Source organism: Osmerus mordax, chromosome 26 (assembly GCF_038355195.1).
Source record: "Osmerus mordax isolate fOsmMor3 chromosome 26, fOsmMor3.pri, whole genome shotgun sequence".
Taxonomy (NCBI): Eukaryota; Metazoa; Chordata; class Actinopteri; order Osmeriformes; family Osmeridae; genus Osmerus; species Osmerus mordax.
Window position 1 is genome coordinate 4,043,827 of NC_090075.1, and position 25,350 is coordinate 4,069,176.

The 25,350-nt window shown below is 43.1% G+C and overlaps 1 protein-coding gene across 2 annotated transcripts; it reads right to left on the reverse strand.

The window, feature by feature from the left end:
- Nucleotides 1–213: 213 nt before the first annotated feature.
- arid3a (AT-rich interactive domain 3A) lies at nucleotides 214–25,021 on the reverse strand. Of its 2 annotated transcripts, none has more exons than XM_067229774.1 (9): nucleotides 24,548–25,021; nucleotides 16,741–17,443; nucleotides 16,162–16,444; nucleotides 6,938–7,010; nucleotides 5,637–5,820; nucleotides 5,147–5,382; nucleotides 4,546–4,833; nucleotides 3,434–3,523; nucleotides 214–3,232 (listed from the first exon to the last, which is right to left on the reverse strand). In XM_067229774.1, exons 2-9 carry the CDS (start codon nucleotides 17,097–17,099, stop codon nucleotides 3,087–3,089), a joined length of 1,659 nt encoding a protein of 552 aa, XP_067085875.1. In that variant the 5' UTR covers nucleotides 17,100–17,443; nucleotides 24,548–25,021; the 3' UTR covers nucleotides 214–3,086. The 2 variants fall into 2 exon arrangements, with proteins under 2 accessions (XP_067085875.1, XP_067085874.1); XM_067229773.1 differs by having other exon boundaries at nucleotides 4,546–4,836.
- Nucleotides 25,022–25,350: the final 329 nt, after the last annotated feature.

A 25,350-nucleotide genomic window follows, 5' to 3' on the forward strand; every position in this document is an offset into this window, starting at 1 on the left:
ATTCTGAAGGCAACCCAGATAGATATGTAGGGTTTAGACAGAGAATAACAAATGTGTGATTGTAACCAATCCACCAGGTGGCAGCCCCACTTAATCTTCCCTACATCTCAAACACTTCATAAAAAAGGCTTCTCTGGTTTCTACTGCATGTTTCAAAAACAATCTAAACTGACTATGAAGAATGATTATGGACAGATTTGAGATATCATCCGATTGTCTACAAATATTTATTCTTCACACCATCTCAGATAATTTGTCAATGCTGAACACAATCTTTGCCATTTCGGTCAATAAAGAGCGGGTTTAACAAACACCAGCATATATTATCTTAATATAACTTAATAGTGATATTGTGTGATGGTATTTTAAAACACATCTCATTGAGGTAGAGAGAGGCTTCATTCAGGTCAAATAAATCAGCTGGAGATCCGTCCTTGAGGTAAACCGTGCTGTAACATCCCTCTGATTGTCACTACCACAAGGTCAAAATCAACCTTCCCTGAGGATGCTAAATACAAAATCACTGAATGATAAACCCCATGGATAAATGTAAAATGTTATAGTTTGAGTACCGATGTGGTTCAAATGTAAAATATGAGTGCTGCAAATCAATGGATATGTTTTAAACTTAAAGCTGGGTGCATTGATGTAGCCTAAGGGACAGGGAGGTCACAGGGACCAATCTAAAAAAGCAGCTCTGACCTATTGATCAGGATTGATTGGGTTTAATTCCACCCCCATCCCTTCAGCTGTAGCGTACATTAAACATACGTTTATTTTACTTTCGGCCATTCGTCATGACAATAATAGACTCCCTGATGTACTCCAATAAAAAATATTTCTACAATTCATGACGGTTGGGGCAAAAGGATGATTGTGTGTAGCTAATTAAGTAAAAAATGTACAGGCAAGCATTACTGTACATAGGTGTTACTTTACTTTAAATCTAGCTTTATAATTGTACGTTTTCCCGGGCCCACTGCTGACAATATGGATTTTTCAGTAGTTGAAAGCTCTGGAAGAAGTAATTATTTTACACATATCCCACAAGGGGATCTATTCCTTTCCCTTCACATAAAAGCCTCTTTTTTTTCATTCCCTCTTGTTTACAAAATGTATTGAGCATCACGAGTCTCTATTGTATCAACTGTAATAGATATGTACAAATGTTTGCAACCCAACTGTGCTGGCTGATTGACAATGCACAATGAGAACATAGACATTGAATAATATAGATTAATTCTTAAAAGGCTTAGTGGCTTTTCACAATTTTTGCTATCTTTTTGTTATCTTTGACATAATATATATATGTTTTAATACCGGCTCGCGTGTGTGTGTGTGTGTGTACATTTTTGATAAACCAGAAAATATGTGAAGAACAAAATGACATGAGAACTATTACCTAACAGCAGAGCAGTGATGCTCCCGTAATAAAACAACAAAGAAAAAAGACGGCGAGACGAGAGAGGAGACATACATGAAGCATTGTTTCATCACAGATCAGAAACGTAAAAGGCAGAGTTACACCCAAGCACATCATGATTGTTAATACAGTGAGGTTTACACAATAACTACTGCTACTCATTGTGTAAAATTATTTTGAGTCAAGTCAGGGTCTATATATATATATATATATATATTTGATGAGATACACATTCTTGTTAGAAAGATGGGTAAATCTTTAAGGCCTCAAAGCTTCCAGGAAGCATGATTGTTTCCTGCATCGCTATGGAACATAGAAAAAGGTCAATGTAAAGGCTTGTCAGATTGGTTATCTATAATCTCCTCAATCCAAACTGGTCAAGTCGACCCTGTCCAGACTGCAGATGATGATATAAATCTATAAGAATTTGGGTCTGACAAAAGAAAACCAGGCAAGCAAGTTAGCGTGTTTCATAGGATTCATGCATCATCTCATAGAAAGTATGTTGATAAAATTAAGAAAAATTATAACTTGTTCCACTCTGTAACATTGACTAATTCCAGGTTATATACTCTACATTTGTCCCAATACCCTTTGAAGGGCCCCAAGTAATCAACCTTGTCTGATAGCAGTGAGAACGGAAAGAAGCAGCATCCATTGAAGAACCAAGATGCCCCAACCCATCTCTTAAGTCTACTTCTGCTACATTTGCCAGGAAAAAGAACAGAGTTATAAAAAAAGAAGAAGAAGCTCCAACTCAATATTGAGAACAGGGGGTGACACGTAACAAATGTTTCCTGAGTAAAACAAACACTTGCAGAAAACTACAGATGTGAGAAATACAGTGATTGTTTCATTGCAAGTTTGAAGACACCTGAGAAAAAACTACAAAACACACAAATATTAGGCCTATGAGCATAAAGGATGCTTACCAACATACATCAATGAAGTTCATAAGTCTTTAGGGGTCATTTGACAAAACAAATACCTGTGCTCAAGGTACAGTACAACCCCTAAAAAGGATCACTGCCAAGACTGTTTTGACTGCGTTTGAGGTCACAGTGGTACTTTGTTATATTATGCCCTTAAGTAAAGCTTTAAAGTATATGTTGTTTCTTATCAAATAAAGATATTAATTAATTTTCTCTTTATAGAATCCTAAATATATTTTTTATACAGTAAGGATGTTAGTGGTGATTGTGAAGATAATGATGAGAATAACAATAATGATAATGTTACTGTAAAAAAAAGAAAAAAGAAAAGAAAAACGTTTTCTTCTTGAGAACATTTAGTCATTTAGAGAAGAAGCTTCATTGTCAGTCAGTAGCTGTGTTTACGTGTAAACAGTGTATTACCATTCCTGTTAAGTATTTATCTTTTGTTCTCTGATAATTTGTACATTGATGTAGAAATACATTATTCACAGGCTGTGCATATATTTATCATATACTGGCTCTTTGTTGGGGCTTTCAAACTCATTTTGGCTAAACTGAACGGATAAGGGAAGGTTTGGTGAGAGAACCTGAGATAGTTTACTTCAAGTGGTCTGAGTTTCAGTTAGTCACTTCTGCATGTATTCTCCTTCTTTTGGCATAGGCTATGTAGAAAATGAGGTTGGATTTTGGCTTTAGTTAGCATCAAAAAGGTTAAGGGTCTAGGTTTGTTAAGACGATGGGTTGTTGGAGGTGGATGAGGTAGGTGTGTGGGGGACTGGCTGAGGCCCACTGCGCCCGCTAGGAGCTTTGTTGTTACTGGATGATCCTGAGGGGCCTGTCGAGGCTGCCCCCGCTGCCTGAGCAAAAAGCACACCTACAGAAGACAAACAGACGGAAAAGCGTGAAGAACCTGAGTCTTGTTAACAGTTCAAGTGTTTAGTTTCCATAACAAATATAAATATCCACTGTTAGCAGTGTAAACATATTGATGATAACGCTCAACATCAGCTTACGAAAACACCTGGTCTGTTAATGTAGTTACTTCCTGACTCGTCATGTGACAGTGGGGACTCACCAGCGTAGACTACTCCATTGAGTTCCACTGACATGCTGATGCTGCTCATTCCGTTCGTTGTGAGGTTGAGGGCTGAGTCCTGTCTGCCATCTGTAAAGGGACATTTAGCATCAGATCCAGAGAACACTAGTAAACTGCCATAAATACCAGGAGGAAGAGTTTTTTTGTTTTATCATACAGATGTACATGTACTGGATTAGCATTCGTGCAGGGCCAACTACTCTGTATTAAAAGTTAAACATGTAATAGAACTTTACTGGGCAGTTTGAGATACTGTTCACATCAAATTAATTTCTCAAACTGACCTGTGAACCATCTGCTGTACCAACTACCTTAAACATCAACAATAATTTCACATCAAATGATTTTTTTATGAACTAGTCTCACACACAATGTATATTTGTCCTTGCCCACATATATACATTCATGGTCTTCTTCAACCAGCTCCACGAACACACTAGCTAAACAACTTCACATAAACAAATCTATGGTTGTTTATGGAGCCTCACATGGGGACCCCAATAATTCTTTAGGTCAAATAATGTACAGAAAAACAAACAAACGCTAGGTCTCCTTTCCATCTCATCCACACAAAAACTATAAATGAAACATGTAATTTCCTTCAGTACTTTACGAGGTTTTCCACTGATACTAAGACGACATTGAGTCTATAAACTTGGGGTTTTCCCGCACACCAAAAATGCCATATTCTTGAATGTGCAGTGTATGCAAAATGTGTGGTAGGAAATGATACTGTATTCAATTATTTCACAGTAGCTACTTCAAATTAAACCCTTAAAAAAAAAAAACTTCCCACGTAAAATCCCTTACAGTCGTAACCTATACACAGGTTGTGTTACATGTGAACAAAACTGACACCAACCCCATTACCCCCAAAAGAAGAAGCTTTCTACCATGGGAGTAGTTGTCAGAGTGTACATGTCCCACCCACACTTTCTACTAAGAGAATGATATGAAACGGGCACATTCTCAGTCATTTAAAAAAGCTGCCACACACCCACATTTGAAAACAAACCTATGACCCTGCTTTCTGCCATTGTAAGAAAAAAAAAAAAAAAGAAACGTCTAGTCCACAGTCTCCCTCCCTGTACCTTGGTTGTTGATGCGGATGTTCATGGGCATCTGGGCAGTCATGGCCAGCAGGTTGTGCTGCAAGGCCCTCTGCAGCAGCCTCTGGTGTTCCTCGGCCCCCAGGGCCATCTTCTTCTCAGGGGGTTCTCCTGCCTCCAGCTTATCCCTCAGGTGCTCCAGAGCCGCCACCTGGGCTGCCATGGTCGCCTGGGCAGCTGCAGCAGCCTGGGCCGCCGCCATCGAGTGGCCCGCCATCGCTCCGGCGGGCATGCGGCCCATACCGGCCCCGTGGGTCAGCCCACTGTCCTCTTCTGGGTGTAGGGAGGGGCGAAGGAAGAAAAAAAAAATTGTATTTCAGATGAGACTCTGGATGGGATGGCTTTATGTCACATTGATCTTTCTATCCTTTTGGTATTTACATGTGGTATGTGAGTGCAAAACTAATACATTTCTTGGAAGGACGGAGGCTATATATTATATGGATATAATTTGTTAAACATTTGTGTTACGGTTAAATTGCTGACCTTGATACAATTTCAAAACAACAGAATTACAGTGGCAGCAGTGTAATGTCAATAATACAAACAATACAGCAACAAACCATCTAGCCCATTTTTTCACCTTTCTTGATTTTCTGGGTGGGGGTGAGCGAGGCTCCGTTGGTGCCCATGCCCTGCATGGAGAGCTTAGGCGAGGACAGCATGGTGGGGGTTCCGTTGGGGGAGTAGGTGAAGAGCGAGCTCCCGAAGCTCTGTCTTCGGCCCTCCCGTCTGTTGCTGTCGATGGCTGCTTGGAGCTCGTTTGGGTTGCTCAGGCCCCTCTTGTCACATTCGTAAGGGTACAGGTACTTCATGTATCTGCGAGGGCCACACTTCGGTCAGATGTTTCGTAAGGAGAAATAGGAGTGTGCAACTAGACCTCGCCATGGGAACGAATACGGTGTGTTTGTATCCGGACTCAGTTGTATTGTATTCTGGATCCTAAACTAGTTAAAAACTTTTTTTAAAAGGTGTTGTATTGGAGGCCCAGTTTGAATCCTACCCTAGTTTTGCACTGGAGAAAACTTTGTTTAAAATGAGTTGTCTTGAGAGGGCCAAGTGTGGTGACTTACTGTGTTCTGAGGGTGAAGGCAGCGCTGGTGATGGAGGTGGGCAGGTTCAGGCCCTTGGTGATCTCCCTCCACAGCTTCTTGTTGATGACCTCCACCAGGCCTCCCTTCTCCGTCACCAGCTGGTAGAGCATGTACAGGTCCAGCACCTGCTTGGCCATGATGGGGATGCGGTTCACAGGCGTTCCTACAGGGAGCAGGCAGAGAAAAGTGTAAGCATTTTTCTTTCTGATATATTTTTGGCATTTTGCTTTACTGGAACAGTTTTTAAGTGAAGTGCAACAGGAAAGGCAGGGAGAGACAGAGGGGGAAGGTATAGCAAAGAGCCAAGGCCGGATTCAAACCCGGGCCTCAGCCAACATGCATTTATCTGGTGAGCTACGGGGGCGCCCCAGAAAAGTGTAAACTTTTTGGGGCAGGAAACCTTGAGCAAAAACACAGCATGGACACGGCACATGCCATTTCCCATCACAATATTTAAAGAGTGTAGATGGAAACAGAACTCGTGACTCGGTGTGCTTGGAAACTGAAACAAAAAAGACGTTTAAACTAGACGTAACATAAGGTAGTCATTAAGCAAAATATCTCACTGAAGCCACAAGGGTTCTTAGTTGACGTCTGAAAACCAGTGCTCTTATATTTCTAATCAGTTCCCCATCTTGACACCAGAGGGCACTCTCGTATCCTTCCACGATGTTGGGCAGACCCGCCCATACATCGGTAGGATAACTGACATACTGTAAACATCCTACACAGGATTTTCTACATGTAGTCAACATAGGGCATTACGCAACCCAAGGAATGCATGCTGGCTTCATTTTACGAGAGGAATGTCTCTTGCATTTGTTGCTTTTAAAACGATCCTTTAAAAAAACAATGATTTAATATGTCCACTTCTAATTTATTTCGAGGTGCAAGCTGTTTCAGTGGTACGACATGAGACACATACGAGCAAAGTAAATGGAAACAGGTGTGAATATGAATCCAATCCCGTCAACAAATGCCAGCATTAGATTTAGCCCTACGATGTGGGTCGAGCAGGCACGCCATAATGAATAAAATACATGAAGATCCACACATCTATCTGTAATATGAGAGTGGTGTTTCATATGTCAGGGGAAGGGGGGAGGAGCAGGTGGCAGAGAGAGAGAGAGAGAAAGGGGGGGGTCTGTGCAACTTACTATCAAAGCCAGTCTTCCACTTAGCAGAGTCATCTCTATGAGTCTTGCTTTGAGACATGAGCCATGGGGGGGGGGGGGGGGGGGGGGGGGGGGGAGTGTGCATCCACACATACACCAACTTACCTCTCTTCTGCATGAAGCTGAACAGGTCGTCCAGAAACTCTTTTCTCTTCGGAACTCCATCCAGTTCATAAAGCTGTGTGGAGCAGAGGGGAAGTGGGGGAGGGGGATGGAAAAAAAGAAAGAGAGAGAGAGTCAAAAAGAGAGAAAGAAAGAGTGACGGGAGAGTGAGAGAGAGTGAAAGAAAATGATAAAGGTGGTTACAGCTGGAAGCAGATTGCCAGGAGAGGTTGAGTCATTATTGCCCCCCAAAAATGGAGAGGAGAGAGTGCCTCAGCCATCAAATGGAGGAGGCCGCCTGATGAGAACCTGATGTGGGCCAGCTGCTATTGGGGCTGAGGGTTCCAGAAAGTTCAGTGAAAGTTAACAGTAAAAGTAGAGAGCACCCCCATATAAATAGTGGGAGGCTAGTCTTGTTCCCTGTAGAAGATACTACAACGACCAATTCTTGGTAGAGGAATATAGTTAGCCAGTGGTTCGATGGACTACGCATCATTTTAACTAACTAGAGAAGAACATTGTTTTTTTGTTTCAACTGCTAACAAACACAGACACACGCCTTACATTCCCTTAGACACACGCAAGGGGATATCAATGAGAACAATAAGATTCCAACATAGACAAAGATAAATGTTCTACCCAACTCTACACTAGTCCTGTAAAAGTACTTTTTCCTTGCGGTAACCACAAACAGACCCTTTTTTTGTGGCGTTTAGCGCTCATTAGTGACACCGAGCTGCCCTAAGATCTTATTATCAGAGATGGGGGGCTGGATCACAGGGCGGGGGAGGGGCGGTAATGTAGGGGCTGGAGGCAAGTCGAGTCTTAATTACAGGATGCATGCATTTCGAGGAGTGCTGCACCATAAATCTTGGAAATGGCTCCTCTCAGTCTCTCTCCCTCTCTGCTTCTCAAACAGACACATCCCTACGCCACCCCCTGCCCCCACACACACACACACCCTAACAACACACACACACACACACACCCCACCCTGCCCACACACAAAGTTTTTTAATGGATCTCCCTGACTCTGCCTGAATCACTCCACAGCTATCAGGATTTCCCTTCTCCTCCCAGCCAATCAAAAACGATTGTCTCCACTGCATTCTTCCTGTCCTATTTCTTGGAATTCAACGACTTGCCTCCCTCCTTTTGCTGTGGCTATCCTAGAGTTGTAACACCCCCTGATACCCAGGCCCCCCTAACAGATAATCACGATGACGAAGGACCTGTCTGGACAAATGGAGATAACAAAAGAACAAACCGCAAATTACAAAACACGAGTTCCCTCTGGTTCTGATGGAACATCATAAACACTAAACGTGCCTAGTATAATAGCTAGGTGAGAACAAGAGTTGCCAGGGTTACTGGTGAGAGTGAACAAGACAACTGAGGAGAGTCACAAGGTATTAGAAGTGAACACCAGCAACCACTTGGCACATGACAGAAAAAAAACTGACAAGCACCTTACGCAAGCAGTACACAAAAAAAAAAGACCCTGTACACAGTGTACACAGGGTCTAAAACAGTTAGCATTTCTAACATTTAACATTATATAGGAGGTGCCAACCAATCGGGTCCCATTACGCCCCATGCAGGGGCCCCCAGTCTCTCTTATTACTGGATCCAGCTGCATCCTTTCCCAGGAACTCTTTATAGAGCACCCCCGCCCCCCCCCCCCCCTGCCGCCCCCCCAACTCACACACACACACACACACACAAGCATATACAGTGTTCATGTACACATGACCCACTCAACCCCCTCTCACAGCATAACACCAGCAGATCACATATGTTTATCTAGGTTGGGACGGGTGTGGCTGTAATGGCTATGCGTTTTCAGATCAAGTCAAATCTATAGCACACACACTGATATAAGGGCGTCTCCTCAAATTGAGTTTTTTCTTTTCTTTTCAAAACCAGTACGCCAAAAAGCTGGGTCACGGAGGAGTGGAAGCGTAGGTGAGGGTTGTTTAGTCTCCTCTCCCGAAAGGTTAGATGATACTACAAAGGGCCGTGCGTCGACTACAGCCAAGCAGATCTCTCTCCCCCCCACCCTCTTTTGTTGAGTGAAGTGCTATCTATTCTGTTCTCTGGCACCAGGGAGTTTGTGTTCGTTTGCGAAGCTTCCTGCCTCCTCTGATCCACCCAGAATTTTGCAATGCAAGGACGGCAAACAACACAAAAACCATCAGCGACTTCACTGTGTAAAAATGCTCAAGTCTCTGCAGTGTAAACAGGACCGACGTAGCAGAAATAGCTAGCGAGGGCTAATTTCTGCACATTCTAAATCAATGAGTGTGGTCTGTTGAAACGTCTACCAATATGAAAAACAAGGACGACATATGAGAGAAAACAAGTAACCAACGTTCGGGCCATTTTTCTGACCTCAGAGGGATGAAAATAACATGGGTAGCTTCAGCTCCTCAAAGATATTAGGGGGAAAAGGACACCACTCAATACAAATCATGCTAGCACCTTGCAACAAGTGTCCTGTAGCGCATAATTGGGCCTCGCTATTGAACCTTATCCCGATATGGACATCGAGAGGGGAACCCCATCGAGCTGATGCGCCACATGAGACGCTACGTCTTAAACACTTCACCGTCCTTCACACCTGTCAATCATTTCAGGCACCCGCACACGAATGCGCGTGTGCACACACACACATGCAGGAAATAACATACACGAGCACGCATGCACACACTCCAAGTAAGTCCACATGCCGCGCATTTGCACATGCCTTCAAGTAAACATGTAGGGCACATGCAAATACACACTCTCATCCGAGCCATAGGAGGGAGTGGGGGAAGGGAGCGTAAGGTCAGAAGGGGGAGGGGTAGCAGAGCACAAGAAGCTAGACTTCAGCAGTGTGCAGAGACTTCTAGATGTGACGTTTGTGAACAAGGGGCACATGATCATATTCAACCAAATAGTGTATTCATTGTTTCAGTTTGAGGACCATAAAAGTCTGCTGTCTTTCCACACTATTTTAAAGGAAACCAAGAGTGACCAAAAACAGTTTGTGTAATTATTGTGTTCCTGTTACACTGTTACAATCTTACTTTCATGGCAAAAGAAAATAGAAGCAAAGCCTGTCATTTTCAAACCAGTTTTACAAAGAACAGACCCCACCTTACTAGGCCTGTGTCACGTACTAGGCTATTTAGTTTCAGGGCTATTAGGTGATTAGTCACACTGAGCATATCATCCTACTGCCATCTCCAATGTGCGTTTCCTTTTTTGTATCGAAAGGACACATTTAGCTCAGTATACTACCAGTTGAGAAGTGAAGGTGTATGAGCAGCACATTCATGTATTGTCCAGCTACCCCTTTCTTCAGTTAACATTCAATGAGACCTGAAATGTACGTTACATTTCTCTTTCCCCTTGGCCCTCTCTGTCTTTTATGTCATATACGTGAGGATTCAAAGGGTTAACACCATGACAATTTCAGTTAGCTATTTAGCACCCAGACTGGGTCTTCCTGTCTCAAATGTGTATGTAAATACGTCTCTGTCTCTCTGTGTGTCTCTCTCTGTGTGTGTCTCTCTGTCTCTCTGTCTGTCTGTCTCTCTGTCTGTCTGTCTGTCACACTCACACACACACACACACACACACACACACACACACACACGCTCAATCTGTTCCGTCTATCCTAACACGATATCTCTAACATGTCTAGTCTGAAAGAGGAATGCCAATGTATAGAAACTATACATTTGCATGGAAACAAAACTGGTGAAATGAGCTAGGCAGGACAAACATGCTCAAACACATCGTAATCCTGTCTGAATTCCTAAAGATCCACCCAAATGAACAGGGAGGTTGGGGCACTATCAGGATTTGTAGGAGAGAAACATTTACAAACTATAGGGCCTATTTTAAGCGAACACATTTTGTATCAGATACATTCTGAAGCTTTAAGGACGCATGATAGCTGCGGTTTTTAAGTTTTTCCTATGTGACAACTTGATGCCTACCCCTGGGGCGAAAGATTATTGACAGCCTCTCTCCTCTCTCCAATGATTTAATGTGTTTCTTCAGCTGAATATATCTGCTGCTGACATGGAAATGGAGTGAAAACTTGAAGACAACACGCATGACATGAAAACAGTATGAATGCTATTTGGTGAAACATTCCGTCCAACAGCAGCTGCTGGGAAGCCTAGTAGGCCTTGATAAGAATCAGAAATAGCCGCCAACTTATGAAGCATGTAACGTCTATGTTAGTGACTACGGATCATGTACTGATGGCATGTCCTGGTAACCACGGTGTTAATGAGGCGTATCAAATGTAGACATGCCAAAAAGAGTTAGGGAGAATTTTTTTTTTCTTCACGCAAGTGGGTGTAGCCATGATTTATTTTCACAGAGGACATATAACAAGTCTCAAATAGAAAACTGGGCAGCCAGTTCTGGAACCTAATGGCTTTACAGAAAGGGAAGAAAGCATTTATTCAGCGTCAGGGCAGATGATGGGATAACGTTGTCTCGAATGTCACTCAGAGATGGGAGACAGAGATACAGGAAACCCAGGGCTTGATCCAAAGTTGGGACAGACAAAGAGAGGAAAACATGTCGTGTCCCGGCGAACACGGCTGCTCGCCCGGTTTCCCCTCCCTCTCTCAGCGGCACCTCTTGAAGCGTCAATCACAAAGATTGATTGCCGTAGTGATGAGTCTAATGGCTGACTACCTTCTAAGCATCACAAGAGTCCCTCCCCTCAAGCCCCCCTCCCCCATCTCATCGTGGCTCCTTAGTGATGGAGATGTCTTGGACGCGTGGATGGCCTTGCCTGATCAATAGGTAGATGGGCGACACTTAACCTTTGGTGACCCCGGATTTGTCCTTCCCTTGTGGCTGGCCAGTCTCTTAGTCTCCCCTGGGAGTTTTGGGACAAAGGCTTGAATCTCCGTAATGGTGCTGGAAGGGGTTCTGTATTCAGTCTAGTAAGGGAGTCAGGTGGCTGAGCGGTGAGGGAGTCGGACTAGTAATCCGAAGGTTGCCAGTTCGATTCCCGGTCATGCCAACTGACGTTGTGTCCTTGGGCAAGGCACTTCACCCTACTTGCCTCGGGGGAATGTCCCTGTACTTACTGTAAGTTGCTCTGGATAAGAGCGTCTGCTAAAATGACTAAATGTAAACCCTCTCCTGCTGGAAGCAGCTGACAGCAGGGTCTGGCCTAACCCAAAACCTGAACAATAGGTTTGGGACCCCCAAAAAGTTTCCTGATCACCATCCAATATATCGGTTCATATACTCATCTGGATTGCATTGTGTTTTAATTGGATTGAGCCATGGCATGCCTTAGTGCCATTTGTAATGCCATTCAACCAATATGAGGTATATTTCAAAAAGGCGGAGGAGTAATTTAGATTTTGATAATTAGCAGTCTGACCTTTTGCCCCCATGTCTTTCATACAAAAGAACACACCCCTTTTTACACTCACAACCCTTTTTACACTCACAACCCAATGAGAAATGGTTGGAGGCAAAGGCACACAAGAACGTCCTTTGTAAGACGAGGCATTTTGTCACGATGGCCCCTTGGACATCTAAGTCATTCAGCGTAATCATATTTCTGTCCTTGTGTTGTGGCACAAGGACACACTGCAGGCTTTCATCCATTAAAGGAGGCATGGAAAACAAAGAGAGGCAAGTACACAAAAACATATTCATAAGAACACACACACACACACTTAAGAAGAAAAGATGTTGAGATTCTGCCACAATGACAGCCTCCAATCCATGACATACAGAGAAAAACATCCATTCTCAATCTCCCCCCGGACAATCAATCAGCTGTCCAATGACAACAACATCACTAAGAAACAAATCAAGTCCTCCGAAAAAACGGATTGAACTGAAACCGAGTCTTATAAAAATAAAAAAAAGAGAGAAAGACTATGTGAACGGAACACTGTGAGGAAAAAATGCTGGCCTCAGCCTTTATGCAATCTTTGTTTACATTCCTGCTGCTCCGCTTCCAACTAACCCATATTGAGTGTCTGCCAATTTCCAGAATCCCCTTGGCTGTACAGTTCTGACATCAGCCCCACACTGAAAGCTGGATGTTATCCAAAACGCTGCATGGAGCTTTGCAGCCAAAAGCCAACATTCTTCTTGTACACGTACTAGTTAGCTGCTGTTCAAAGCGGAACCCCTTTTGGGTCTTCCCCCCCCCCCCCCTTCTCTCTCTTTCCTTGTCTCTCTCCATCTCCCTCTCTCTCCCCCTCTCCCTCTTGCCACCCACACTGTTAGCCATGCCTCTGTTCCTCCTTGACTCAGCGGGAACAGTTGAAAAGGTCTGCCCTTGCCATTTCTTCTTTTGTCATCGACCTTTTGTCATCCTGTGATGTCAAGTTCCAATCACAATGGCTTTTCTTTTTCGTCAAATAAAAAGACCCTAAAACACACCCTTGGGATTCCTGGTCACACGTCGCTGCAGATGTGAAAGATTCATATTTATTCTTTACAAGCTCCCATTAAGAATCTTGCAACTGTGGTTCATGTAGTCTCGGATAATGAGCGCAGAGTCAGCATTACCATGTGTGTGAGCTAATTATCTTAATAGTCTCAGGCAGTCAAAGCCTTAGGTCAGCTGCTTCACTAGGGAGACCTTGAGCAATCTATAAGCAGTTTTCGGACTTTCGCAGTCCATACCCCCTTTCACTATACACATCCAATCAGTATTTTCTAGACAACATCCGTGGTGTAAGTCAAATGAATATAAGAATAAGAAGGACTGAAATAGTTCAGTAATACATAATAGACATGTCTGCATTAGCCAATGCACCTCATAAAACAGCTTAGGGCAAAACCACAAGAGCATGTGCTCAATGGACAATTGCATCAGCAGAATAAGCCCGAAGACCAATCCCAATAAGTATCCCTTCCCACTGGCTCCTGTTCACCCTTCACTTCCTGTGGTCACTAACGGCCTTACAACCCCCCTCCTGTTGTGCGTGTGTGTGTTTGTACAAATCAATGTTTAATGCCAAGTCCCCTCCGTTCAGCCTCATAATACTGAGTGCAATGAATTTTTAAAGAGATCCCTCCTTTACTGTCCATCTGGGCTCCATCTGCCCTGCTGTCTGCATTTAAACTAGAGGGCCGAAAGAGACACGACGAGGAGAAGGAGACTTCAAAGGCATTCTGGCTTTTTGGGGCTTTTTCACCTGAGGATGAGAGGGATCTGGCAGAGAGAGGGGGGGGGGGTGGTGTGGGTTAGAGGACACCGTGTTTTTTGGAGAGACCACAACTTCCAACAGTGCCATGTTTACGTTCTTAACCGCAGACCCTTTGCTGTCGTACATTGTATAATACAGTCACAAATGCAAGGCCACATGTACACGACACGACTCAGTTTAAAGTACCACCTTGAAAGACCATCAACAGAAAAGCTAAATGTCTTTTGAATACTTTAATTAAAGCACTACATTCTGAGATTCTTGTCAGATTTCACTCATCACTATAAACAGAGAATAGTGGATCAGTTGTGTTTTTGAGACCAATTCACAGTAGCATTGACAGGAGTCTTGCCATGTCAAAGTATTAGGAGGTAAGTGTGTGGGTATCAAAACTGAGAGAGGGGTGGGGGGGTGTAACTGAAATAACACAGTTCAAATGGCAGCCAACCAGCAGTACATTAGTTTCGATTGCAAAATAATTCTGAGCTGGTATAATTTGATCTTGGACGATGAATCCTTATTTGACTATAACTGTTCTTCCTTAACCCCATTGCCGTGTCAGACACTGGCCTGCTCTCCCTTCAAATTTGTATTAATTATTAAACACATTGTAATTAGACTTCCAAATAGACTCTGGTCACTGGATTTAGTCAGACCTTTTGGCAGAGAAGGAGCGAGACATTATGAGGTGGTGTCTCCAGATTAGTCAAGGGGCAGTTGGTTCATCTCTTTGTCATTGCATGAATGTCACCTGAAACTCTTGTTTGGGCGATACAAAGATCTATTTTAGTTTGAGGCGTGCTAACTGACGCAGACTGATAGAGACATGCAGCTTTTCGACGGAGGTCTGGATCTAGAATGGACAGATTATCACTCTCCCTCAGGCCCATTCCAACTGTCTCCACCCACCTGCCTAAAATAAACTGTACAGTCTTTAACCCCTTCCACCCAAGGGAGCTCATTCTGCTGAGACCATTTTTCCCCCTGCTGCTCACATTGCATATCTAATGATCTGTAAGTTAATTACATCAAATCAACAGAAATGTTTGAAAACTTCAAACCAATGCAAAATGTATACATATGTACACTTTTCTTTCTCGAGTTATCTTGAGGTAAAAGCTGCCTTTGCACAGAGACATCAGTTTTTAGTGTTGGACTGCGTAACATTATCTTAACAGAAAAGGTCCTGCCTCTTGATTATATAACTGTCACATATAGTCTTGGGAACTGAAGTGTTACATAAGAAGTTTCCCACAAACACTGGCACAAAAGAGACAAGTGGTAAATCATAGATTCCAAGTACCAAGTTAAGGAATTCTAGATCTAATGAGGCCACCCTGCAAAATGCATCTGTTTTGCATATGGATTTTTTTCAGCTTTTGTTACCAAATAAGGGAGTCAGGTGGCTGAGCGGTTAGGGAATCGGGCTATTAATTCAAAGGTTGCTGGTTCGATTCCCGGCCGTGTCAAATGACGTTGTGTCCTGGGGCAAGGCACTTCACCCTACTTGCCTCGGGGGAATGTCCATGTACTTACTGTAAGTCACTCTGGATAAGAGCGTCTGCTAAAAGACTAAATGTAAATGTAATGTAAATGAGCCATAGGTTTTGTGCAAGTCTCACGTACTTTTGTCGAACGTTATCATGAATGTTTGTTATATTCACCCTGTTCCTTCTTGCTAATAGGCACATAAACAACTGTACCAGAGAGCTAATAAATGCAAACTAGCTGTAAACGTAATAATGTGGTAATGCTCACAAACATGTCAACATGGTTTCAGTACACAACCTAATGGGTTCACATCTCACGTGTAATGCAATTAATGTCCTGTTTGTATTTGTAAACAACTAGCCTCTGCATTTTGCAGGACTGCCTGCTGGTCGTTTGAAATGATTGAAAACAAACTCCAGAATATTTCTGAATGGCTGAGCTGTGATTTAAAATATTCAATTTAAAAGAAAAAAAAAATGTCAGTGGAAAAACAACAACTTTAAAACAAACGCATATCAATGATTTCCCTCTCCCTCCTACCTGTCTGAACTGCTCTTCGTAGGTCCAGTCTCCGTGGTCCTGCCCTCCCAGCTGGCTGTGTGTGGCGTGGGGGTGGAGCATGGGCGCCCGAGGCTCCTGCTCCAGGCTGGGCCGGGCCTTCAGCAGCTGGGAGTGGGGGTGGAGCTGGCGGTGAGGCAGCAGGAGGATACCTTTCCCAGGGGCCACGGCTTCACGCCCCGTGGGTAAGCTGTCCTCGCCCAGGTCGTCATCATAATCCTCCTCCATCTCACCCTCAAAATCCTCCTCGTCCCACTTTTGCTTGCTGTGGAAGAGTGGAAAGGCAGATGGAACGCATATTAATGGCAAGTTCTCTCTCAGAAACTTTGAGAGAAGTCTCAAAGCAGTTTCTGCCTCATCAATTGGTTGGTGTGTGTCCTAAACTGTGTACAGTAGACCAAGCACATGGCCTGAAAACACTTCAAACAAGACCCAGATGCTAATCAGCGATGGCAACCTTATACTACCAATACCACCCTATCTGCCCCACCCAGAACACAGTCGAATGTCTAGAATGCCACTTGATCTCATTTAAACGTAAACAAAAACTCTCCCACTCACATCTGCTCCTCCTCCTCTGACCCCATCATATCCTTGTACTGCTCCTCCCCTTCCTCCTCCTCATCCTCCTCCTCGTCCTCCTCCTCCTCCTCCCCTCCGCTGCTGCGCTCCGACATGGGGCTGTCCGCCGCCCGCTGCAGCCCTGCCGCCACCGCCCGCATGGCCGCCAGCGCCGCCATCTGCGCGTGCTCCCCCGCCTCGGGGGCTGGGCTTCCCATGAGCTCGTCGGCGCCCCCCGTGGTGGCGCCGCGCGCTGCCGTCTGGCTCGCCGCCGCCGCGGCCGCCTGCTGTTCCAGCTCCAGCAGCAGCTTGGCCCGCTGCTGCCTGTGCAGATTCTCCATCACGGCTTGGAGCTTCATCTCCAGGGGGAAAGCGGTGCGCCCGTCAGCCGCCGCCTCCCTTCCCCTCTCCCCCCCCCCCCCCAAAGATGCACCAGTCGGGGGCCAGTTGGGGGACAGCGCCCTGCTTAGTCCTGGATGCTGAGGGAGGGCGGCCGTTGGACCCTGCTGGAGAGTGCGCTGGAGATGCGGAACCTTGGGAGGAAGGAGGAGGGGACGGTGTGACAGTGACGCTCAGAGGCAGTCTGATGGGTTATCTGGGAGGTCTCTTTCGTAGCTGTCAAAGCCAGTGGGGACAACACGCATACACAAGGGTCCCTGTCTCGAGGAGTGGACCTCTCTTATGAAGACAGCTCTACCAGGACCTGAAGGGAAGAGAGAGAAAGAACAAAAATGTGTTATGCCTGTTTCTATGACAGGTGGAAACAAATGGTGTTGAAACAAAAAGCACAGAGGCTGATATCTTGCATAGGTTGCGTTTCTCCAAAAAGGAATCTCAACTGCTTTCGAAGAAGATACTCAGGGGAAACCATCAGCCCAGAAACAGAGACAAAACACCTGAGATACAGTATGATTCAGCAACAAGAGGAACACAAATGTAAAAGGGGGGAATTCCGTGATTCCATGTTGTGTCATTTGGCCTTATAGTGACATTACGGTGATACCAGAAAACGAATCTAAACATGAGTGACATAGAAAGTGGTTTAATGGGCTGGACATGTTTGGCACAATGTATACCTGGTATCTTTTATGTAAAATGGATATCAGCTGACTTAGCATTAAACTCTAAGCTGTGCACCACACAGTGCAGGGGGAAAGGTCTTCATTTGGATTGGGTCATATCTGGGTCAGGACAAAAGATAAGAGATACACATGATGTTCTAGAATCAATAACACACGATGTTCTAGAATCAATAGCACACAATGTTCTAGAATCAATAGCACACAGAGAAATTAAGATGAATTATCAAGGATGTCACTTCACAGAGTTTGAAAGCAGTCATGAACATTTAGACTTGGTCTCATTTAAACGACAGTCAAAGAAATGGCACAGTCAAAATCGTAAAAAGGTCCCTTTGATTACGTCTCTGTGTCTGCAGGGTACACTACAAAACAAGATTTTCGTTTTATCAGGATGTCAGAAAGACATTTAGTACTTATTCACACCACATACCTACTGAGTACCAGCGGCAGCTGTCTCACTGCAATCCTTCAGGCCAAAATAGTAGCATACAGGATGATAACATTTTATCTTATTTGATAGTTTTTTATTGCTTTGTGACTGTAGTAACTTCTTATCTTTCGGAACAATGACAAAAAGAGACAAATGAGTCAAGCACATGTCGAAGAGTATCAAAGGGAAACTGATGTGTCTCCTATGTGAACTTTTTATATAACGTCCTAAATTTGTTGCACTGAAAAGTAATCTTGGGAACCTCATTCCAAGTCACAGCTATATAACTGATGGAACAAAACTGAGCAGCAAATCATGCATGCTGTTTTTATGACAAAGCAAAAGGACGAACAAAAGGCACACAGATTTGTTAATCTCTTTTGTTCATTTATTCCAGTGCATGTTGTCAGGGGTGACCGGTTGCTGTGTGTCGTTACTGTACATGCAACGCAACTCTGGTTTCAAACTCGGCGAGGCAAGCAAACCATTCCCACTAAATGTCAATGTCAGGTGTTTTTTTGTGGGCAGTTTCTGCTTTCCTGTATACCTTAACTGATGCAGGGAAGAGAAACAGGAAATGTAATAGAGAGATAGAGAGAGGTAAGGGAGAGAGAGATAGGGGAGGACATGCAGACAATTTCCCAGGCTGGATTTGAACCCAGTCCCCTGCGTTGAGGCCTTAGTATTTAGACATTTACATTACATTTTGTCATTTAGCAGACACTCTTATCCAGAGCAACTTACAGTAAGTACAGGGACATTTCCCCGAGGCAAGTAGGGTGAAGTGCCTTGCCCAGCAAATGAACCAGCAACCTTCGGATTACTAGCCCAATTCCCTAACCGGTCAGCCACCTGACTCCCTCAGCCTTGACAGCTGAGCCACCGGGGCGCACCAACCTCAGGTAGTTCAATAAAGCGATATTAAATGTGACCTTTTATCACCACAAAGTCCTCTCTGAGTTCAAACGCAAATGCAAGCAGCTGTCCACTTGCCCTGGAGCCCTTGGTTAGCAGGAGGTGAAATAGCAGAGGATGAGGGGGTAAGCAGCTAGGGAGGCCACAAGAAAGACCAGGCGGTTGAATGGCTATAGGAAGGACAAGGGGAGGATGAGGGGAGCCAACGGGTTAAACGTGTCCTACCTACTGGCACACAGAGGGAGGCAGGAGTGGGGGCAGGAGTGGGGGCAAAAGATTGCGCGGTCTGAACAAACAGAACAGGGAGATAAGGAAAAGCGCAGAGGGTCTAATTCCAGAGAGATAAAGAAAGCCTCACATGCAGGGTCTGCAGAAGTCCAATATAAACTGGTTTTTAACATACCTCCCGGGATGTAGAACGCAATTAAATCTATCAACTTGATTGTGAACGTTCATTGACTACCTGTAGGTAGAACGCAGACACGAGTTGATGGCGCAAAAACCGTAAGGCAAAGAAGCAGAAAGTAGTAGGCAGCTGAATTCGAGACGTTTTTCTGATCAACAGCCCAGCCCATTATAAAAATATAAAATTGGTCACTGGTAGTCTGCAATTACAGACTGATCTGTGACCTTTGTCCCAGCCTACACACAGTCTTTCACAGCCTTGATTCTAAAGCAGAGCGTGCCATTACAGTATATTACTGTATAACATGCTTTGCTTTACGGTTGCCATGTGCAGTATGAAGACTTATAACAAAATGTGCTGAATTGAAGGCCTTACAGAGCTATTAGGAAAGTAGAAGGAAACATTTGGCACGTTTCTTCATTGGCCTGGGTGCGAATTGGGCAAACTCGTTATTGCTCACATGTCATTTCCTCATTTCCATTTCACATAGGATCTAAACCTAACAGTTGTCATTGTCCGTCCCCCCCTGTCTTAGATTAAAGAAAACAAAATGAAAAGTCGGTCAATGGTATTGGTATATATATATATGTGGCATTTTCTCACATTCCACTCAGTATTAGCAGGGATTCAAGCAACAGTGGTTCCATTGAGCTCTACAACACCAACAGCCACATCATTGAGGAACTGTCACACACAGACTGGTCACGCTCCTTCCACCAACGTCTTCTGCAATCCGGTGGAGCGATGGCGCTAAAATCTGATTAGCGAAGCCTGGCATTATTAATGTTAGCAGCTATGGCTCAAAGACTGACGGTATTTCACTAAGTCTTATACTTATTATACCATTTATGGATTATGTCAAGTCCTTCAGTGAAATTAAAACATGTAAAACGGACAAATATTATTAAGGCCTACAGGATTTTACTCATTCTCACAGCAATATACAGAAACCATCGGATATATGGAATGCAAAGAGGAAGCATTGAGTTAGCATGAACATTTCTGATGTTCATCCTTGAAACAGAAGCTAGGCTCGCCTGGGCAGGATTGGGTTGGGCTTAGCTAACGCTACAAACACACTACCCTCTCTTCAAACCTGTCAACAATCAAAACATTCTATTCATTCATTAGCCAGTTGGAACGTGTTAGAAATAAGCTTCCATGGTAACCTTTAGACATCAGTACATGTAAAGGCTGTTTGAATCGGTTCTCACCATTGAATCTGATACTGTTACCCAGAGGGTGGGGACGTCAAATCATAAATGCAGGATCATAAAAACTTGACAAACTAGTTTGTTCTCAAGATGTGGGGGAGGTCAAGTCATTGTGATCTTCCACAATCTGTTCTTCATAAATTGGAGACAAACATGTTCAACAAGGAGGATCACAGACCTGCATGTGGCTACATAACATGCTCCTTGTGCAAATGTGTTCATGTTTGTCATTGTTTTACATGGAACACCAGTGTGTTGGCTGCACCCATGTTGATGACATGCATGCATAGCATGCAACTCATTCAGGAGCTAGAGGCAAAATAATATTTGAGTTATTTCATGACTACTTTTATTCCGGGGGCTTGCTGCCAGCTTCCTCCTCCAGAGCACACTGAAGCCAAGGGCTGTAAATATCAAAACACAAATAAACCTCCTTGATGGACACATGCGCGTGTGTTGAGTGTGCACTGGTATCCAGGCAGACACATACAAGGATAGCTTTGGGGATCCATGCTGGCCACTACACATCGACTAGCAGTTGTCCACAAAACATACAGGCCATAGCAGGGTTGTTAGGGGTGTGGATACCGTGGCACGACCCATAGTGAGATCCTTCCCAATGCTCTGTTCGACCTACGTCACAGTCAGCCGGATGGGATTCCCCACACATTTTTTGGCAGGAAAAACACAGAAATGGTCTGCCTGCCAAAAAGACTCTTTGAAATGTGGGTTTTGGCAACAGAACAGCTGACAACAAGCCAATTTATGACACATTTTCATGTTTTAAGAGGAAGTAAATTCTGGAAGTGAGATAACATCATATACGTCCATAAAATGAAAACTTTTGGGGGTTTGTCGACAGTTGGTCTTGTTGAACGCAAGGCGTGTTCAAGCTATCCATAGTGTGAACTATCCACAGACTAATATAACATCATCTGTCATAACTGGTGCCAGTACATAAGGCTAGACAACCAGTTGTCACCTGAACAGCATTACTGTCTCCGATAAAACTGACTCAAACCTGTTTGACTTGTCTTGTATGAATAGAGATTTGTCCTCAAAACAAATAACCAGTTTAGAGTCCAATAAATCATGTACCGTATTTTCCGGACTATAAGGCGCACTTAAAAGCCTTTAATTTTCTCCAAAAAATGACAGTGCGCTTTATAATCCGGAGCGTCTTATATATGGATTAATTCTGGTTGTGTTTACTGACCTCGAAGCGATTTCGTGTGGTACACGGCGCTCTGTCAAAATGTTTTAGTACAACTTTGAACCTAAACCAAACTACAAAGCCGCACCGCTTGCAGCATTACGGCTACCGTAGTCAGGAGCGTCGCGGAGTAATACATACTGTGCTTCAACATAATATTACATTGTGAATACGCTAACGTTCGATTTAGCGGTATCAGACTGTTTTTTTTAAGGTTGGGAGTTATTGTGAATACACTCATTAACGTTTGAACAATGTTGAGAGTTATTGTGAACACGTTCAATAAAGTTTGACTGACTGACATATCTGACAGTTTAGTTTCGCTTAATGCACCTTATAGTCCGATGCGCTTTATATATGAAAAAATATCGAAAATAGACCATTCATTGTCAGTGCGCCTTATAATCCAGTGCGCCCTATAGTGTGGAAAATACGATAATCACTATTAACTAAGATACTGCAGAGTTGATGTTTGATAGGGAGCATTAATGATTATTATTATTGTTTATTGTTTTTATTGATTTTATGTAAAGCACATTAAGCTGCAATTCTTGTATGAAATGTGCTATATAAATAAAGTCTTATTATTATCTTATTATAATGATGAAAAGCTCAATTGTCCAATTAACTCTATCATCTACAAATATGCTTTTAGTTACACTTCATATAGACTGTAACTGAGACTAATCCAATTGCAAATTAAAAAGGGCATAGGACCAAGCATTTTCACAGTAAAACGTTCCAGATTTTCTATAAAATACTACACATAACGTATGAATTGCCTAAATTATTTGATGTGTCAAACCAGACGTTTGTCGTTTACCCCCGTTTTTGCAATTTCCCCTTCAGACAGCACAAAACAAAAAAACATTAGTGAACCATGGGTGCATTCCAAACATCAGTAGCTAAATTGCATACAAAAAATAACAACCTTTAAAAGAGAGAGAAACAAATACAAGGCACAGACAAGTCATGTTATTCATTAGGCTGGCTTCATTAAGGAACGAAGGCCTTTAAGAACAGGACTTGATCACCAACCATACGTTCCTAATCCAACCCCTCCTACTCAGAGGCCCCGATGGATCCGTTCATGTTAGGATGGATGTTACAAGTTTATAGGATGCAGAATTCGGTAAATGGCACATCAACTTTGTGGCTTTAAATGTTGTCCAGTGTCCATAGATAAGTATGGTCTAAAGAAAGCAACATTTTAAGGGAAGTAGTATATACAGTAGATAAGTGAAGAGATTCTGTGCATTTTAGATGAAAAGATGGATTATCAAGCATCATTAGCAAAGTTATCATACCATCAAACCGCATAACATACTGTTCATCGTAACTAACGTTTTTGGTTTTTGTTAGTGACTGAACAGGGTAAGAAAGTGAATCAAACTGTGATTAAAATCATTTACGAATGTTATGTAACATAGTTAAAGGTAAAATTCTTTACACACAAAGAAGAGCGACTTGTTGCTGTTTATCAGTGACATTCACAGAACAAGTGTTGACCTAATTCCATGCTTTGGTTCACAAGGGGGTGTTACAAACAATACTTTCTATCCAACTTTGATTATGCACACATGGCTTTAGATGCGAGACAGTCTCACATCTAGTCACACAACGAAACAGCTTTAGGCAACGACATAAATTGTATCATGTTGTTGGCATTTCAAAGCCAACTGATTATTGCATGAGGTATGGCGCAATATTGGGTTTAGCTGCCTATTTGGCTGTTCCAATATGCAAAGCGTTTGTGTGTGTAAATGTGTTTAACTTCCACCAGACAGAAACGATGCAGTCTTTAGATTAAGACAGACAAAAACCTGTGTCTTCTCTATTGTGTTTGTAGACCATTATAGGCCTTTGGCTAATCAACAATTTATAAAGCAGAAGGGCCTCGTAGACGCCATCGTCACGAAGACAACCATTTACGTAGCCTATTTGACGCCGCCTATGAAAGTAGTTTTACTTGTTTAATATATTACGTTCAAAATGTACGACTACATAAAACATCGGAAATGCCTTTAAATCGCTAGAAGCCTATATGTCTATTTACGGTAGACTATGTTAAACGGTTCAAACGTTGAGCGTTACACATGAGCACAAAATGCAAACTGATTGCGACTTTTGCAGTGGTCCTATATTTCCTTTGCCAAGCAAATAAACAGAATACAGCCTTCTTCGAGTTCACTCATCGCAGAAAAAACATCATTTTACAAATCTGACTGTATTTTAAGTTAACTTCTGCACATCCCTGGCTGAAACTATTCGTATTTACATGAAGACCCATGCTACCTATGAGAGCGCTTTCGTTAATAAATGTAAAAGGGAAAAACTGTTGATCATACACAGCTATTGTGAATTCATCACGGACAGCCTGCAAGCACATACGGCCGACTGTACGCAGCCTATAGGAAGAGTTTACATAATGTAGCCTGACTGACATATCCACCAATATTTACTGAGAAAATAATCGTAATGTAAACGTATCGTGATATTAATCTATTCTAGGTAAACCAAAGGTATAAGAAATAGGAAAAAACCTACCAAATGTCTTCCGTTTGTTTTACCACTCTTGGGAACCGGAAGAAACATTCCTGATTTCCACTGGATCCACGGTGTTCTGGTGCTTATCGATCGGATTTTGTTCAGAAATGTAACGATTTCATTGGGCGGTGCTCATACTACACAATTGCTACATTAATTCGATTTCTGAGTATGGCTCGATTCAGAGGTTACATAGTATCTTTGCGTAGTCTAAGGCGTGCTCACAGAGTCAAATCATTGGTTGACAAACAGCAATCAGACGCAAATTCCTAACCTCTGAATCAGAGGGGCCAACCTACCCCAATAAAAAAGGGAATGTCGGTCAATGCAAATATAGTGAAGTCACTAACAGGAACCAATCCTAACTGACTTTTACCAATGGGTTACAACTAAGTGTGTCTGAGAACTAAACGTGCCATATTTATTCTAAAATACTCAACATTTATCTCTAACTTGCACATCTCGACTTGGTCATTACGTCTGAACTGTAACTATATACAGTAGATTGTCCCTTAGCGTTTGTATTGTACATACCATTTACGGTTTTTGGCCACGTCCCCTTGGTTGTGATCGCTTTAACCCTATGTAGGCGGGTGGTCTATCTGTGCTTAACAAAAGCAATGGAAAGTAAGCGAACCAATCTAATGAAGGAATGGAAAAGAAGTAGGATCTAAGATCGGTCTCGTCATAATGATGTTTTTTGTCATTTTAGCCAGTAATTTGAAGAAATCCCTATGTCATTTCTAAACCGTTATAATAGTCAGCAGATATTACAAAAACCTTTTTATCACAGTCAAATATAA